Source organism: Loxodonta africana, chromosome X (assembly GCF_030014295.1).
Source record: "Loxodonta africana isolate mLoxAfr1 chromosome X, mLoxAfr1.hap2, whole genome shotgun sequence".
NCBI classification, from domain to species: Eukaryota; Metazoa; Chordata; class Mammalia; order Proboscidea; family Elephantidae; genus Loxodonta; species Loxodonta africana.
The window spans coordinates 175,094,055-175,112,750 of NC_087369.1; the positions used below are offsets into that span (position 1 = coordinate 175,094,055).

Genomic DNA, 18,696 nt, shown 5'->3' on the forward strand with positions numbered 1-18,696 from the left:
TGGCGGAGCCGGCGCCGAGCCAAGCCAATCCTATGGATGGAGGAGCCTCAGCAGATTCTGGCCTCACGCGAGAGGAGAAAGGGGTGGTGGCCGGCAGGGGTGCCCTCAGTTCCGGCGGCAGGCTAGCTGAGACCGGTCAGGGGAGCCTACGGAGCGGTAAGGTGGCGGCGAGGGGCTGGGGGTCGTCCGGGCTGGGGCCTTGTGGCCTTAGGCTAGCTTAGGGAGAGCGAGCATCGGGGGGCCAGAGCAGACCGTGACGTTGCGTGTTGGAGCGGTTGTGTCCCCACCGGGAAACTGAGGCCCAGAGAGAGGATGGGACATGCCGAGCCTAGGAGACCCAGAGATGCGGACTCTTGGGCCTTAGGAGTACAGTCGTATTTGATTCTTCCCTGCCAACCCCATATCCAGCCTCCAAGTTCTATCAGTTGCACCCCAGAAATGCCACTTGTTTTCTTTTGGCCTCTGCCGTTGCTTATCTCCAGATTCAGGCCTCGATCGTCAGCCTCTCCAGCAGTACAAGGCCTGGCCTGGTGTGCCCCCTCCTCTCGTCTGGCTTGCTCTGGCCCTGGGACACTGGGCCCCTTTTTTGCTGTGCCTCTAACGTGCCAGGAACACACCTGCTTGGCTCATTTCTTTCACTCCTCCAGGTCTGGGCTTACCTCTCACCTTCTCAGCAAGGCCACCCTATGAGGCTGCCGTATTGCAGCCCCTCAAGCCCAAGCCCCCGCCCCCCACCACTTTCCTCAACTTTTTTTTTCCCAGTAGCTCTACCGTTTTGCTTATTTATTCTGTTTTTTTGTTGCTACCCTATTAGAGGGTAGGCTCTAGAGGCAGAGGTCTTGGTTCTATTCACTGCTGGCACCCCAGTGCCAGGGCCAGTGAGGGACACACTTTAGGTGCTTAGTAAATCATGGTTGAATTTGAATGACTGGTGAGGAGCCCCGTGTTTCCACCTCTCACCCATCTGGCACCCTGCTCCCACAGCCAAGGAGTAGAGTCCAGATGCCTTGGCCTGGCATCTGAGCCCCTGCCCAGTTTTGCCGCTGCTTCCGCTTCTAGTCTCACGTCCCTTCACACCCTGCTTCCCAGGCAGCCTGCCTTGGCCGTGTGCCAGCTATGTGACCTTGGCCTCTTGGAGCTTCAGTGGCTCATCTGTTGAATGAGACCAATAATGTCTCTCTGACATCTAGCAGGTGTTCAGGTGACAAGAGCATGTTACCCTGTACTTGGAAGGCCCTGCGCCCTGGACCTGGCTAATGTCATTTTCCACACTGCAGCCTGAGTGATCTTGCCAAAGCTCAGATCTGATTGCAGCCCTCACCCCTACTGACACCACCTAGGGCTCTCCGGCTTCCCCCAGATGACTTCCTACCCCGACACAAGCCCCTGCATGCCCCTGACCCTGCTCCCCATCTTGCTTCACTCACTGTGATGCAACTTGTCATAGAACATACTGGCTGTGTGCCGTTGCCTTGTCCCTCCTACCCCAGCTGTGGACAGGACACCCACTCCCTCAGTCAGAGGCACAGGGCCATTAGGGCCCAGCTTGGGGTCACCCTCAGGCCAGGCTGCCCTGACCCAGCAGCCTGCGTTGTTAGTGCTCTGAATTTACCCACATCAGAGTCCAAGTGTGCTGGCTCTGGCTCCGGCACTGGGAGGGGAACTCCGGGGGGTAGGCACTGGGACTTTTTCAAGTTCTGCTTGGCAATGGCTGACATTCAGTGAGTTGTGAAGAAGTCCAGTGATGCTCCAGCCTGTGTCACGGGAATATTACCTGAGTACTTCGTCGAACCACTATAGTATGGTTCACCTATTTGCAAAAAGTCAAAGGGAGATGGCATAAACACAAACACTCTCACCAAAGGGAGGTTTCCGTTTATACGATACAATGTCTCTGTCTACATATGTCTTTAAGAGCAGAAAAGGTGATCGCAAACAGGACTGTATTTTGAGCTGAAATGGAACAAGATGCTCGTGAGCAAATGAGAGGCCAGACTGCACGGACACAGGTGACAAAGGACATCCCCAAAGTGAGTAGTGTTAACCAAGAGCAGGTGACACATACGTACCAGCCAGCCGTTGATGTTTAGCTTGTGGCTGAGCAGTTGTATTTAGTGCATTGATCGAGTCACTCGGTGATGGGTGGTGTTTTTTTGTATAAGGTGGATCAGTCAGTCATTGCTGTGTCACCAACAATGTCGGAACATGGTGGTTTCAAACAGCCACCATTGCTTTAATCATGTTTGGCTTCCCCCAGGCTCACCCATGCAGCTGCCCTCATCTGGGGATCCCCTGGGGTGTGTGTTCCAAGCTGGCCTCACTCGCGTGGCTGGCAGTAACTGTTGCCCCAGTTGGCCTCCACGTGCCCTCTCAGCAGGCTAGCCTGGGCTTCTTGGCGTGATGGCAGAAACGTTCCCAGAGGGCAGCAGCAGCAGTTGCAAGGCCTTATAAGGTCTAGCCTCGCAAGTCTTAGAGGGGACTTTAAAGAATTGAGTCCAGTGGTTTTCAGACCTCATGGAGGGACTTCATATAGATCTGCAAAGATTTGATTTGATTTGATTGACCTTTAATGATTTTTAATACTTTACAAATGTAATCACACTGTATTAAAACCTGTTTTTATCAAATGGCACTAAATTAAAGGTTCCCAAGAGATTGTCTTGGGCCACCAGATCCCCCCGTTTTGGATGTAAAGCTCAGAGTAGCCTCCTTTGGGACCTCTGTGTGATGGAAGGTTAACTCGCGATTCCAGGCTCCTTATTTGTGGAGATTAGGATCTTACTGACACTCAGCATCCAAAAAAGATGGCGGTTCCAATGGTTATAGCAAACTGCCATTGTCATCCAGTTTCAAATGTTTGTATTCTTCAAAATAACCTCATTTTTTCTCATCGATTGACTTTATAGGAAGTAAAAGTTATAAAGTGAAACTACCAAAATTAAAAAAGATTACCTTTGTCTTAACATATGTATGTTCTCCATAAGACCTCTCTGCAAAAATGGTTCTACTGCTTAAAGCAAAGCAAAACAAAGGTTCAAGAGCGCCCAGTGGCTCAGACCATTCTCTTTTATCTCAAGATCAGATGACAACTGAATGAGTGTGTCTAGATGGCTTTCCCTTTCCTATTCTTAAACTCTGTCCTGTCCGGAGGGGAGATGAGAGGGCACAGGGGGACAGAGGCTGGCTGAATGTACACGGGGAATACAGGGTGGAGAGGAGGAGTGTGCTGTCTCATTAGGGGGAGAGCAACTAGGAGTATATAGCAAGGTATATATAAGTTTTTGTATGAGAGACTGACTTGATTTGTAAACTTTCACTTAAAGCACAATTAAAAAGAAGAAAAACAAACAAACTCTAAGACATTGATTTTATAACTTCCTTCAATAACCCACCCTGGAGTCTCGCTCCCCATTTCTAGGCTGGTGTTTGATTCTTCATTGTTAATAGCTCTTCCTCCTTGTCCTCTGTCCCCATTTCCCCTGCACTATCTCATACAGTCTTCTCTGATTAAAGAACACTTGTCCCCTCACACAGTGGACTTCGCTGGGAGAAATGCTGGTTCGATTGTTAGCTCTACGACACTGTCTGTGGAGAAGCTGTTGGCCCCTTGTACCAAGCAATATTAGCACACCATCCCTCTGTACTAGAAGACTCCATGTCACTCTGTTACAGAGTGGAGCACTGATGAGTCGCATTTAAAATCATGAAATGAAATTGTACTGAACGTAATTACCAGGTTCTTTACTTTCTGAAAAAGGAAACTGTCAGCTTTTTGAAAACAACTGCAACTAGAGATGCTAGCTCTAATATAAAGACAGAATCAGAAATCCTCGGGGATGTTGTCAAAACATGTCTACCCCTGTCCCTCTTTGGGCTCAGCCAAACTTTGCAAACACTGAGAGAATTGAGGGAGGGAGGCTCCGAGTTCCTCTCAGTAAGTGCAGTTGGCCTGACATGGGTCGGGAAGGGGTGGGGGAGAAAGGGGCCTGTGGGAAAGGGGGTGGAGTGAGATTTGCAGTTCCTGTGGCATGTGCTGAGGAATTCTTGGGCGTTTCAGTTAAGGTGCAAATTATTTGGCATGATGTGAGTGCGTGTGTGTAGGAGTAATCAGAACAGAGTGTAGAAAAGGTTGGGTTGAAAGGATAGTTTTGCGGGGAAGAATAGTGTGGTCAACTGTGTCAGTAGATTACACGTGAGCAAACGATGCTGAAGTCACAGTGCATCTCCAGAAGGGACTGGTGGCCACACGGCAAAAAGGACATTCCATGTGGGACCCCCAGATACAGAAGGGACCATCTGTAGAAGGCGTCTGGCTCAGCATCCCTTCAGACTCCTGCATATCTTAATTGCGTAGACGTTTAAGGAAAAAGTTGTTGTCATTATGTGCTGTGGAGTCAGTTCCAACTCATAGCAACCCTATGTGACAGAGTAAAACTGTCCCACAGGGCTTCCCAGGCTGTAGCCTTTACATGCGCAGATGGCCAGGTATTTTCTCACACAGAGCCACTGGTGGGTTCAAACTGCCCGCCTTTCAGTTAGCAGCCAAGAGCTTAGCCGTTGAACCACCAGGGTTCCTTAAGGAGTAAGTAGAGGGTTTGCGTGCGTTGCGTAGGCTGAAATGGAAGTTCATCGCTCTCCTCCGACTTGTTAACATCCTCGGAGTTCAGAGAGGGAGAGCCAGGCCCTGGGCCCCCCAGAGGGTAGCCAGGGCTCAGGTCAGCATGCGAGGCCAGTCCCATCCGACGCAGCCCCTGTGTGCTCAGGGAGGTGAAGGGGCTGCCTTTCTCCTGAGACTGCATTCACTATGCTTTGCTTTCTTCTTTCTGGTGTTTTTAGCTCAAGCTAACCAGTGGTGGCATTTTTATTTTCATTATTTGCCTTAGAAGTGCCAGGGGTCATTCAGGGGCAGATTATCCAATAAGCAAGGTATGTACAGGCTTACTTGTGCTTACTTACTAATCTGTAATGAGCAATTTTACCTTTTTTTATTCTACAACACCCTCCTACAGAAACAAAGCCTCTTTTCAAATGTACAGTCCCTGACAGGGGCGGTTGACCCAGGAAGCAAGGTAAGCGTGGGCTGACTTGGGCTTATTTACCAGTCTGTAGTGAACGGTTTCACACGGATTTCACTTTGATGTGGTGTGGTGAAGTCCATGTGAAATTGTTCACTACAGGTTAGTAAGTAAGCACAAGTCAGCCCACGCTTACCTTGCTTATTGGCTAATCTGCTCCTGGGATCATCTGTCGGGAGCACGAAAGTATCGCTTTTTCATAGATTGTCCAGTTTACATCATAGGTGGTTGAATTTCACTCTGTGGTGCCTCCTTTCCTTTCACTAACTGTGCGGCATCAAATCCAACCAAAGCCAAACGCAGCGTCATTTGCTGACTCTCTTCCCTCTGTACTGGTCCCAGGAGAGGACAGTGACACTGGCGATTGAACACCGGAATTGCACACAGCTCAGGCTCAAAAAAGCATTTAAAGGGAACCAACCAACCAACTGACCCGCCATTTCAGTAGCTCAGGCCACATCTGCTTTGGCTCTTGATGCCTCCTGGTTGTTGTCACACTGGTCCACCCTGCCATCCCTCTTCCCACAGGCCAAGAAATGCACCGTGATCGGAGGCTCAGGGTTTCTCGGGCAGTACATAGTGGAGCAGTTGCTGGCAAGAGGCTACAGCGTCAATGTCTTTGATATCCAGCAAGGCTTCGAGAATCCTCAGGCGCAGTTCTTCCAAGGCGATCTCTGCAGCCAGCAGGTGAGGCCTTCCCACAGTCCCCCAAGGCCAGTCATGACACTCTCCTGACTTGAAAGGCAAATGTTGCTTTCCCCAAATGTCTTTTTTTTTAATTTTGAGAAATTTAAAAATCATAGAAAAGAATTTAACAAATACCCACATTCTCACTAAGGAGCCCTGGTGGCGTAGTGGCTAAATGCTAACTGAAAGATCAGTGGTTCAAAGCTACCAGCTGCTCCGCAGGAGAAAGACTTGGCAGTCTGCTTCTGTAAAGATTACAGCCTTGGAAACCCTGTGGGGCACTTCTACTCTGTCCTACAGGGTCACTATGAGTCGGAATCAACTGGACGGCAGTGGGTTTGGTTTGGTTTGTTGACTACGCAGAGGGAGTAACTGTTGTCTCTGTCACGGTTATTCAGCTCTGCCATTGTAGCAGGAAGCAGCCTTGCTCAGCATGTAAATGAATGGGCAGAGTTGTGTGCCAGTAAAACTTTATTTACCAAAAGAGTTGTCCACAGGCCTGCTCTAGGGCATACACCCCAAAGTGCAATTGCTGGGCCATAGGGTATTCATTTTTTGTTGGAGATGTAATTCACACACCATAAAACTCATCCTTTTACAGCGGGCAATTCAGCGGGCTTTTGCATATTCACAGTTGTGCAACCACCACCACAGTCCATTTTAGGACATTTTCATCGCCCCCAAAGGAGACCCCGTACCCATTAGTACTCACTCCCTGTTCCCCTCTCCCCCGCCTCCGGCCACCCTAACCTGCTTTCTGCCTCTAAGGATTTGCCTATTCTGGACGTTTCATATGAATCAAATCACATCATTTGCCCTCTGTGCCTGGCTTCGTTCACTAATGAGTCGGAATCGACTTGATGGCACTGGGTTAGGTTTCGGTTTGGTTTTCTTTCACTCAGCATAGTTTTCAGGTCCATCCTTGCTGGAATGGTATTGCTCTCTGAAGTTTGATCTCATGTTGCCAGATTGCTCGACAGAGCTGGGATGTCTGCTTTGTATTCACACCAGCAGTGTGTTGGCATCCCTGCCCCACATCCTTGCCGGCACTGGGTGTGGTCAGACATCGTGCCTTGAACATTCTGGAGGGTGTGAAATGGTCCTGGTTGATGTATAAAGTTGCATACCCACCATGGTTGGGCGGCAGGCACTGCGCCCCTTGTTAACATTCAGGTTTCCTCCTAGGACATGGCCGCCCACTTGTCTTTGGGGTCGCCTTAGTTTCCTCAGTGACCTGTAATGTTTTGCTCTTTGGGGTGCTGCTCATTGTCTGTTGTGTATGTTATATATGTTGAGTACGCTTCCCTCCACCTGTCACTAGGCTCTTCTGCTGGGCTTTGGTGGCATCTGCCATATAGTTGTTCTTTATGACTTTTGAGGACGCAGCTTCCCTTGCAGCCCTGCCCATTCTCCCTCACTCTGCTCTAACCACCCTCCACCTTTGAAGACGAGTCCATCAGATTGTCCCCCCAGTACCCTTCCTTGTATTGTATCCACGCCGCTTCCCAGGTGACCGCACCTCATTCCTGGTGATTTTAGCTCCTGGCCAACGACATTTCTGTCTGCCTTGGTTTCCTAGGGCTTCCATAACATACGACAAAGTGGCCTGAAGGAGCAACTTTTCATCTTACAAGTCTGGAGGCTGGAAGTCCAGATTCAGGGCTTGGCCATGTCAATTCCTTTTGCAGGTTCTGAGAGAGGAAGTGTCAGGCCTCTCTTCTGGCTTCTGGTGGCTGCCAGCAATCCTTGGTGCTCCTTTGCTGCTTACAGATGGGTTTTGACACGGCATCTGTCTTACCCCTGTGTGTGACTTATCTCCACGTCTCTTCTCCCTGTTGTTAGTTGCCACTCAGAGGGCTTAGGAGCCACCCTACTCCAGTATGACTCCTTAACTTAACTGCAAGGAAGAACCCAATTTCCCCAAACAAGGTCACATTCACCAGTGCAGAGGTTAGGACTTCAGCATAGCTTTTGGGGGACATAATTCAATCCACAGCACTGTCTTACTTGTTGGTTAGTTCGGTATTCACATAGGTGATCCTACCAATACTCTCACCTCTTCTTGGCCTTCTCTCAGCCACTGATCCTGACCTTCACTCCCATTGTAACATCCTAGACCTAGACCTTGTCATCACCAGTAAATGTGTCCTCACCTTAATCTCACCTGCCAGCATTCCGTTCTGCCTACCATCTCCTAGCCTTCCAGCTCAGCTCCTTAGACACCAAGGCTGTAGCCGTTCTAGCCTGCTTTCCACTGCCCTTCACCCCACTCAGTCCTCACTGCCTTCAACATCATCGTTGTCCTCTTGGCCTCTTTGTACTTGCCAGATGTCTTAGTTACCTAGAACTACAGTAACAAAAAGAGTATCACAAGTGGGTGGGTTTAAAGAACAGGAATTTATTGTCTCACAGTTCTGGAGGCTGGATAGAAATCCTAATTTACAGTATCAGCAGACCTTGACAGTCTCCTGCATTCGCCTTCTCTCTCTCTCTGTGTCTCTCTCTGTCTCTTTCTGTGTCTCTCTCTATATATATATATCTGTTGGCTCTAGATGAAGGTTCTTTGTCTCTTTGTTTCCAGTAGCTGTTGGCAGTTCTTGGCATTACTGGGTTTATAGCTGCATCTTCATATGATATCTGTCTTCCCCCTGTGTGTTTCTCTCCATGTCTGTTTTCCCTTTTTATAAGACACCGCTCAGAAAGGATTAGATTTGGGACCCATCCTGCTCTGTTACGTCCTCATTAGCGTAACAAAAGAAAAACTCTATTTCCAGACAGGATCATACTTACAGGTAGAGAGCTTAGGACTTCCACATATATCTTGAGGGGACACAATTGAATCTATAACAGTGACTTTCACAGAAGTGGTTGCCTGGGAGTGTTGGGAACAAGCACCTGATTGGAGTAGGTTTGAGAGAAATGGGGACATTGTAGAGGGAGGGTCTAGGATGCTCTTGAGCATTTTTTTCATAATGAAGAGCAGAGAAATGGGGTGGGCCAGAGGGGCATGGGTGGCCAAGGGAGCTTTCGTATGCTAGTGAGAATGACCAAATAGAGAACACAAAACTGTTGCTGTCAAATGGGGCTGGAATAACTCCAGGAGAGATCCTCGAGTAGTTGAGAGAGGGAGAGTGGGAGCTAGGGGGATCTAGTGGAGGTGTTGGCCCGAGATGGGAACATGGACAGCCAGACCTGCTCCTGGAGGAAAGGCAGGTGTACAGATGCAGATAGGTTGGTGTACTAGATTGTGGGAGGACAATGTTATGGATTGAATTGTATCCCCCCAAAATATGTCAGCTTGGCTAGTCCGTGATTCTCAGTATTACGGAATTATCCTCCATTTTATAGATCTAATGTAATTTTCATATATGTTGTAAATCCTAAACTCTATGATGTTAACGAGGCAGGAGTATAGGCAGTTATGTTAATGAGACAGGACACAATGTATAGGATTAGGTTGTATCTTGAGTCAATCTCTTTTGAGATGTAAAAGAGATTAAACAAGTGACCAGAGATCGAGGGACCTCATTACCACCAAAAAAGAAGAGCCAGGAGCAGTGTGTGTCCTTTGGACTGGGGTCCTTGCACTTTGAACTTCCTAGACCCAGGAGACAGAAAGCTGTAACACCAGAGACTGCACAAGACAGTGAGAAGCTGTGGCCAAGAACTGGCAGCAGCAGAACAAGGAGACCGGCAAGAGATTGCAAAGCGGGTGTGCCAACCCACAGAGTGAGAGGGCTGAGCACCTTCAGGCAGGAGGCTTGCTGCCAGAGTGGGGTACCTCTGGGCACAGTGGAGCTAAAGAGCTTTGTAACACTTGCCTGAGCAGGACAGAGGCCAGGCCAGGCCAGGCCAACGGCCTAGAGAGAGAAAGAGAGGCCTGCCTGTGAGCATAGCTGAGAAGCTGTCCTGATCAAAGAACTGTATCCTGAGTCATTTCTGATCCTGAATTGTAACCTGTTATGCCAAGATACATGAAGATTTCCAAGGAATGTCCACAGATGCCGAAGGAGGTAACAGCCTTCTCCTAGAGCTAAAAACCAAAAACCAAACCCGTTGCTGTTGAGTCGATTCTGACTCATAGCAACCCTACAGGACAGAGTAGAACTGCCCCACAGAGTTTCCAAGGAGCACCTGGTGGAGTCAAACTGCCAACCTTTTGCTTAGCAGCCGAAGCACTTAACCGCTCTACCACCAGGGTTTCCCCCACTAGAGCTGGTGCCGTGAATTGGGACTTCTGGCCTCCTAGACTGTGAGAGAATAAATTTTATCTTTGTTAAAGCCATCCATTTGTGGTATTTCTGTTATAGCAGCACTAGATAACTGAGACAGATGAGAAACCTTCTGCTGATTGCGTATTCCACTGCTGAGAGTAAGGCATTGGGGGTTGGGGGGAGGGGGTTGAGGCCAGAGGAGAGTGTGAAATAATTGTCCGTGAGTTGGGAGAGCAAGTGGACCAGGGGAAATGTAGCAGGGTGGCCAGGCATTGCCAAAGGCCTATTCGAGATTAAGGCTGACGAATTGAAAGGGAGACTAGTCAACATGTTGTGTTGTTCCATTGCTACACTCAGCTGCTCGGGAACAGATGTGGAGAAAGGGAGAGCTACATTTAACTAGGGCTGGGATTTTTCCAGACCAATTTGACAAAGGGAGGGAGGGACAAGGCAGTGATTGTAATGATGGACCATGAAGTAAATCTGAGCTAAAGAGGGAAAGGTGAATATGAAGTTAATGAAGGACATGGTAAGGAAGGACTTAACAGTCAGTACTTAGATTTCGCACCACGTTTTACTGAATGCTTTGTTCATCAGGGCTTCATGTATCCCACTTCTTTCTTCTGGGCTCCTTTCTCTTCTTGCTGAAATATTTCTTTTAGCAGTTCCCCAGCAAATAATCTATGGGCAGTAAACTTTCTAAGTCCTCTTATGCCTGAAAATGTCATTTTACCCGCACTTGTAAATACTAGTTTAGCTGGGTATACAATTGTTGGTTCTCAATTATTTTCCCTCCACACTTTGAAATTATCCTACTGCTGACAGAAAGTCTACTCTCTGCCTGATCGTCATCCCTTTGTAGGTCATCTTTGTTTTCTTCTTGTGCCTTTTAAGGATTTTCTTTTTTATCTTTATGGTCTGTAAAGACTATGTCTAGGTTTGAATTTTATTTTATTATTTTCTTAAATCCTGCTCAACACTGAGTGAGGTCTTTGTAATCTGAGAACTCACTCATGTCTTTCCTCATTTCTAGAAAATTCTCCAAATATTGACTCTACCCCATTTTCTCTTTTCTTTCTGCGAGCCTTACTGGACATATGGTGGAGTCTTGCATTATATTCTCTATGTCCGTTAACCTCTCTTTCATGTGATCTTTCTCTTTCTGTCTGTATTTTGTAGGAGATTTCTTCTGCACCATATCCACTCATGGCCAATCTTGTTTCATCTGTACTTTCAACCAGAATATTTTGAAGCCAGTTCTGGACGTCATACCATTTTATCTATCTATAAATATTTTAATATTTATCTCTAAATGATAAGAATTCTTTAAGCAAAACAAAAAAATACCCACAATTCCATGATCTCACCAAAAAATCAGTGGCAATAATTCCTGAATATCCAGCCAGTGTTCACATATTCCTGAGTGTTTCATATCTGTTTTTGTATTGTTTTTCCAAATAAGGGTCTACACATGGCCAAGACGTTACATTTGGTTGATTTAAGATTCTTTTAATTTGTAAGACCCTCTTCATTTAAAAAAAAATTTAGTGTGTTGAAGAAGCCATGTTTACTGTCCTATAGCATTTCCATGATCTGGATTTTGCTGATCACATATCCATGGTGTCATTTAACATGTTCCTCGATCCTCCTGCATTTCCCCGCTAACTGGTAGATCTGCGACTGTGCTATCCAACGTGGCAGCTACAAGATACATTGGTCGCTAAGCAGTTGAAACGTGGCTAGTCTGAATTGAGACTTGCTGTCAGTGTAAAATACAAACTGGATTTCAAATGCTACAAAACAGAATGAAAAGATCTCGTTAATAATTTTTATATTGATTATATGGTGAAATGATAATATTTTGGATATATCATATTAAATAAAACATTAAAATTACTTTCACCTTTTTTCTTTGTACTTTTTTAATGTTAGTACTACAAAAATTACTATTCATAAGGTTTTCAAAAATCATGGCTGATTTTTAGAAGTAGCTCTCCAGGCCTTTCTTCCTAGTCTGTCTTAGTCAGGAAGTTCTTCTAAAACCTGTCCAACTAGCTTGTGAGTCCTTTTAACATCACCCCAGTAGTCTTGGATAACTTCCTTCCTGTCTGGTACGGCAAGGTGTTCCTGGCTCATCTTGTGTATTTTCTGGCCCAGATCTGCCATCAGCTGTTTCTGTAGGAGCTGTAGTTCTTTTTGGAGGTAAATTAAACATACCTGTTTTAAAATCCCTTTCAGGTTGCTGTGTCATGTGTACTTTCACGGGACAGAATACTTTTGCGTATTGGCTGTTTGATAGTGTGGACATGTTCGTGTGATTCATCATTTTTGTCTATACGCTTCTCTTCCCCAGGAGTTTAACCTCCCTGGTGCCCTCTGTCTGGATCCCACAGGCTGCTTCCACCCCAAACCAGTTTTTATTGGGGACCTGGCAATGGGAGGGACAATTCAAGGGGTAACTTGGTTTGATTCTTTTATAGCACAAGTGTATCTGTGTGTTAATTGTGTACTTATAAAAGGGGAGGAGACCTGGGAGCCATGGGTTGGGGAATGGAACGTGAGGAGACTGTTTACCAGTCTGAAGCAGGAGTGATGTTTTTTTGTCTGTGTTTGCTTCTCCAGGATCTGTACCCAGCTCTGAAAGGTGTGAGCACAGTTTTTCACTGTGCATCACCCCCACCATCCAGTGACAACAAGGAACTCCTTTATAGAGTGAATTACATTGGCACCAAGAATGTCATTGAAACTTGCAAAGAGGCTGGGGTTCAGGTAAGGAGAAAGCCAGGCAGAGCGCACAGGGCCCCTGCCACAGTGCCACTGCCGAGGTTGATGCAGAGGCCAGGACGCCTCTGCTCTCTTCTCATCAGTTCAGAGGAAGAAACCAGAGGCATCGTTGACATCGTGACAGCCCGCTCGCCAGGGCCAGCTCGGGTTGTAATATTCTAACTGCATGCAAATTGGTCGTTCTTTTTACTCTTAGACCATCTGAGGACCTTCAGACCTAATAGTCTTTGGTTAAAGAGCTGTAAAATAGACACCTTGCTTATATATTAAAAGAAAAACAAACTGTGTTTACTTTTAGCCCATAGAAACCTGTTAGAAGTCAGACCCTGGGGTGAGGGGGTGATCTCACCCATGGTTGTAAATGCCCGTTCTCAGAGTTACCTTTACAGGGTGCTACCTGCCAGCCCAGCACTGATGCCTCACAGTGGCTTATACCACCGATGCTATGTGCATGAGAGAAAAGACAAAACAAGCCTGGGAGTTTCTCTCCCAGCATCCTCCTTGGTACTGTGGGCCAGCCCCGACAACCAACAGCAAGAAGAGCTGGCAAAGAGCTCTCATGGGCTCTGAGCCCTTTACAAAGGAACACTCAATAATGCCAACCAGCTGCCACGGAGTCAGAGTAGAACTGTGCCCCCTGGGGTTGTCAGTGGCATTAGATCGCCAGGCGGTTCTTCTGAGGCACGTCTAGGTGGAGTCATCCTCCCAGAGTTTGGGTGAGCAGCCAAGCACGTTAACCATTCGCACCACCCAGGGACTTAGCCCTTTGCTTTTTCATACCATTTTAGAATCCTCTCGTCAAGTTCCTTGATAAAGCCTATTGGGATTATGCCTGTAGTTGCATGGAATTTGTCGGTCATTTTGGAGAGAACTGACATCTTTCTATTATCGACTCTTCTGATCCATAAATGGGGGATGTCTCTCCATTTGTTTCTCTCTTTAATGCCTTTTGCTAGAGTTTTACACTTCATAAAGATTTGCACATCTTTCGTTAAAGTTATTCCTATGTGCCTTATTTTTGGTTGCTATACCTTTATATAAAAAATACCTTTATATGACATTTCTAACTTTGATGTATTGCTTTTGAATTTAGCAGCTTTGTCAAACTCTGAGTTTTTTCATATGTTTGGCTGTGTTTTCTATATAGATATTTCTGTCATCTGTGAATGATGACAATTTTACTTCTTTTCAAATCATTCTATCTTTTTGTCTTATCCTACTGCTCTGGCTAGAGCTTCCAGCATAGTGGTGAATAAACACGGTCAAGATCCGAGTAGAGCTAATGGTGTGCAGTGTTGGATGACCCGCCCTTAACCAGAGAGCTAGAGACTGGGGACCCTTGTCAGAAAGCATCTTTGTTTAGAATAGCATTTCTCAAGTGGGGGTGCACATGTGTACCTGCGAGTGTGTACATGCATGTTTGTGTGCGCGTGTGCATGTCTGTATGCATGTGTGTGCTCGCATATGCACACACATGTTCACGTGCAAGATTGGGATCAGAATCACCAGTGTCTTTTTCAAACAGACGTCTCCCTAGAAGTTTCTGGGCTATCCTCCCCCGCCAAAGAATCACTCCTATAGCGAAATACCATTAATAATGGAAGTCTGTTGTATCCCTCAGGTGTGTTGGGATAGAAGAAAGTGTGAGACCCACTGTTCTAGAATGTAATGCCATAATGTGTCTGGAATCCACCTAGCTGCAAAAGATAGTGGATGATCTTTGAATGATTTAAGAAGACATGAGAAGCAAAGTCATTGCAGCAGAGAATTTGCACAGTGCCTTGTCCCTGCAGCTGGCAAACGGAGGGCCACTTGATTTTCTTTCCTACATAGCCATCAGGCTGTTCCAATAGTGATCATTCCTGACTTGTCGTTGTTGACTTTTGTTTTTAATCTTTCTTTCTACTCCACCAGAAGCTCATTTTAACCAGCAGTGCCAGTGTTGTCTTTGAGGGTGTCGACATCAAGAACGGAACCGAGGACCTCCCTTACGCCAGGAAACCCATTGACTACTACACAGAGACCAAGATCTTACAGGAGAGGGTATGTACCTTAGACCTGCTGGGGTAAGTACCAGGCAAGTTCCATGAACAGCTGCACGCTTTACGTTCTTAAAAAAAAAGGTTGATGACTGTATGAGGTTAGGACTCAGAGGCCTAAGTGTCTAACTTGTAAAGTAACCACTGTGGATGAAACTAAATTTAAAAAATAATCCAGGGATAGCTAACACTTACAGATCACTTAATGTGAGCAGACAGCTTCGCTCTGTACACTCCCCTTTTCCTGGTCTCCTACAGGCAGTCCTGGGTGCCAATGATCCGGCGAGGAATTTCTTAACCGTGGCCATCCGTCCTCATGGCATTTTCGGCCCCAGGGACCCTCAGATGGTCCCCATCCTTATCGAGGCCGCCAGGAAGGGCAAGATGAAGTTTGTGATTGGGTGAGTCGGCCCACATGCTCCCCCCCGCCACCCTGCTCCCTGCCTGCTTGGCTAGAACAGGGTCACTTTCACGTTCCCAGAGTGCTCTGTCAGTAGCCAGGCTGTTCTGCTACTGTTTTCTTGTGTGACCTCCACAGTTGCCCCCTGGATTCATTTCCTGGTGCTTCTGTAACAAGACCACACTCCGGGAGCTTAAAACAGCACCGGTGTATTCTCTCACGGCTCTGGAGGCCAGAGGTCTGAGCATGCCGGCGAGGCCACGTTCTCTACGAAGGCTCCAGGGGCAGATCTTTTGTTGCTTCTTCCGGCCTCTGGTGGTTCCTGGCGTTCCTTGGCTTGTAGACGCATCCCTGCACTCTTACCCCGTCTCCCCTGTGTGTGTGTCTCCATGTCTCCACATGGCCTTCTTAGAAGGACTCCAGTCACTGGATCAGGGCCCACCCTACTCCAGTATGACCTCATCTTACCTAATTACATCTGCAAAAACCCTATTTCAAAGCAAGGTCATATTCACAGGTTCCAGGGGGACATGAATGGTGGGGGGGGCCCGCTGGTGGGCCCAGTGAACCCTCAGGTAGGCTGAGAAATATTTGTGTCCCTCATTGGTAATTGAGGAACCTGAGCGTCAGAGGGGAAGTGACTGGCCCAGGGTTGGGGGTCAAGGCCTCCCTCATCGTGTCTAGGCAAGCGGGTGGGTACATTCCCGTGCCTCCTCGTGGAAAGCGCAGGCAGGAACAGTGTGGTAGATGGAGGTGGTGGTGGCTGTCTCCCAAGTACACCTCTCCGCCCTTCATTTCTTCTCCCTTTCTTCCTGTCTTCTCCCGGTGCCTCGCCTCCCTGCTGCCCTGTCTTACCTCTCCATGTATGAGGGGTCTCAGTGTTGAGGGATCAGAAAGAGAAAGGTACGAAAACGTGAGACCAGAGCAAGGCCTTGGCCTGACACATCCTAGAAGGGAGAGCAGACACCACCAGTCAATCCATTGCTGGCCCTTAAACATCTCACTGCCCAAGGGCCCCAGGACATCCTTAACTAAGTGTCCCAGTGTCCTAAGATCTGGCTCTGCCAAGGCCGGGGCAGCTTTCCTAGCCCGCAGGGGAGCCACAAGGGTGCAGCAAGTGCTCCCGTCGTGAGTTGAACCTTTTCTTCTGTGCCTGCAGAAATGGGAAGAACTTGGTGGACTTCACCTTCGTGGAGAACGTGGTCCATGGCCACATCCTGGCGGCAGAGCACCTCTCCCAAGACTCGGCCGTGTGTGGAAAGGTGAGGCCCACCCCACCTGCCTTCTGGTTCATTCTCACTGAGAGGGGATTGGTTGGCCAATTGCTGCCATGATCCTGCATCCTGGCAGCTGAGCTTCCGACTCACATCGCACCGAGGATGAGCCCCTCCAGCAGGAGACTTATCCTCACCGCTAGGGCGGCCACGACCCAGTGCGCGATGTGCTGGTGCTGAGCAGAGGTCAGGAGACAGTTCTCCATAGGACAACGTCCCCTTGGTGGGGTGCTTGCTACTTACCCTTTCTGCCACTGGTGCCTGAGGCCTCTGTTTCTCACTCATTGCCCAGCATGCTCGCTCCTTGCTGCCCCCTGGAGGGGTGCCTGCATCTGAAGCTCTGTGCCTGGGTACCTGGTGGGCCGAGCATGGCTGGGATGGCTGCTGACTCTGCAGCTGGGTGGGCCCAGCGGGGTGGAGGGTCCCCCTGCCCTTTCTTCTCGGTCCTAGGGCCCTGTCTTCCTGGGACTCTCTCCGAGCCTTGGTACCCCCTTTCTGCTCAGTCTTCATTTTGTTCTTCTGGACCGTTGCTGTTTGCCCTCTTGTAACTTAGGGACACGAGCTGGGTGTTATTGTCAACGTTGTTCAGTTTACACATTGGCCTTCCTGATTGCAGTCCGAATGTCACTTAAACTCCTGACCCCTAGCTAAGGCTTTCCCCACTCTCCCTCTGCACCTCATGCTGGCCAGGTGGATAGATCCAAAAGGCACCTCTGCCACCGTCTGCCATTTGCAGACAGACCGCAGGAAAGGCGCGGCAGTCAGTTATGCACATGCCTGTGCACTCTGCGTGGGCTTAATATACACCCCTCTTCAGAGCTGGGCCAGCAGGCACCCAAGGAGCGGCCACTGGATCCCTGAAATGTTAATTGTGGGCTGAGCTTTGAGTTCCCTAGCGAGTTCACTCGCTCCTTCCGCTGGGAGGTGTTTCTCACTTTTCCTTCTCTCTGCAGGCCTTTCACATCACCAATGACGAGCCTATCCCTTTCTGGACCTTCCTGTCCCGCATCCTGACGGGCCTCAACTACGAGGCCCCCAAGTATCACATCCCCTACTGGCTGGCCTACTACTTGGCCCTGCTGCTGGCCCTGCTGGTGATGGTGGTCCGGCCAGTGCTCACACTGCAGCCCACCTTCACACCCATGCGGATGGCACTGGCCGGCACGTACCACTACTACAGCTGTGAGCGAGCCAAAACAGTCCTGGGCTACCGGCCTCTGGTTCCCATGGACAGGGCTGTGGAGAGAACCGTGCAGAGCTTTCGCCATCTGCAGAGGGCCAACTGAGGCCCCTGGCCCGTCACTCTCCCCTGTGGACTGAGGGACCAGCTCGAGTCTCTGTCTTGACACACAGCTCGTTTGAGCTCAGGACTCTTGCTAGGTAGCTCAGAGCACAGTGGCCCCTTCTGTGACTGTGACGGTGGCACAAACAGCAGATGTTGCTTCCTTCATGTGATTGCTTCTGGACTCCTCAAAGTCGCCGCTTCATGTTCTACTGGTTTCTCTTCCCTTTCTGCCCCTTCCCCTCCCTTTTCCTCTCTCTCCCTCTCCCAGGTTTCTTGGCACAAAGATCACCTTTGAAGTTGCCCTTTTAGTCCTGGTGTCCTTGTACAAAATTGAGGGGGTAGGATGCTGTAAGGAAGAAACAGGTCGTTGCTAACTGAGAATGGCAGCGAGATTTATTTTCACCCAAACCAATACTAGAGTGGAAGCCTCTAGACTCTGTTCAAGGAACCACATATTAAAAATATCCTAGCAGAAAAGTGGAAGGTATAAACACATGGGTGAGACTTGAAATGTATGTTTCATATATACGCAGATTCTAAACGACCTCGTGAAAACTCCAAGCTTAGGTGACTGTAAGCCTTCCCGCATCCCAGGGAGGTCACCTTCTTACTCCTTCTAAACTCTCTGTCCTTGTGGGTGTGCCCATCTGCTACTGTGCTCTCATGAAACATTCCTGCACATGCACGTTCCTCCTCATCAGCTGAGTGCTGTTGTTTTCTGTGGTGGTATGCAGACCAGCGCCTAAGAGAGCAGGGCTCGGGGGGCTCCTTTATCTGCTTGGAGTTTGGGCTGAAACCCCCTGAGACAGTGGAGCTCTACCCCCAGAATCTGGCGGCCCCAACCCCAGGGGCATGCTACCTCTGACAATTGCCCTGCGCTCTGGTGGAGACCTGCTTGTGCAGCCTGGTGAAATGTCATCTCCGTCCTGCTGTTTCCT

The 18,696-nt window shown here is 48.5% G+C and overlaps 1 protein-coding gene across 2 annotated transcripts; it reads left to right on the top strand.

Annotated features, from left to right (window-relative positions):
- The first annotated feature begins 26 nt into the window (after positions 1–26).
- NSDHL (NAD(P) dependent steroid dehydrogenase-like) lies at positions 27–18,249 on the top strand. Of its 2 annotated transcripts, XM_010600774.3 has the most exons (8): positions 27–156; positions 1,916–2,030; positions 5,604–5,762; positions 12,599–12,745; positions 14,675–14,803; positions 15,058–15,200; positions 16,359–16,461; positions 17,427–18,249. In XM_010600774.3, exons 2-8 carry the CDS (start codon positions 1,959–1,961, stop codon positions 17,757–17,759), a joined length of 1,086 nt encoding a protein of 361 aa, XP_010599076.1. In that variant the 5' UTR covers positions 27–156; positions 1,916–1,958; the 3' UTR covers positions 17,760–18,249. The 2 variants fall into 2 exon arrangements, with proteins under 2 accessions (XP_010599076.1, XP_023396166.1); XM_023540398.2 differs by lacking the exon at positions 27–156 and having other exon boundaries at positions 186–2,030.
- The last annotated feature ends 447 nt before the right edge of the window (positions 18,250–18,696 follow it).

Bases quoted from the DNA above. Each gene is read 5' to 3' on its own strand.
- NSDHL (XM_010600774.3), top strand. From the start codon at position 1,959: ATGGAACAAGATGCTCGTGAGCAAATGAGAGGCCAGACTGCACGGACA. The intron at 14,804-15,057 runs GTATGTACCTTA...GGTCTCCTACAG, and splicing joins CCAAGATCTTACAGGAGAGG to GCAGTCCTGGGTGCCAATGA. The intron at 15,201-16,358 runs GTGAGTCGGCCC...CTGTGCCTGCAG, and splicing joins AAGATGAAGTTTGTGATTGG to AAATGGGAAGAACTTGGTGG.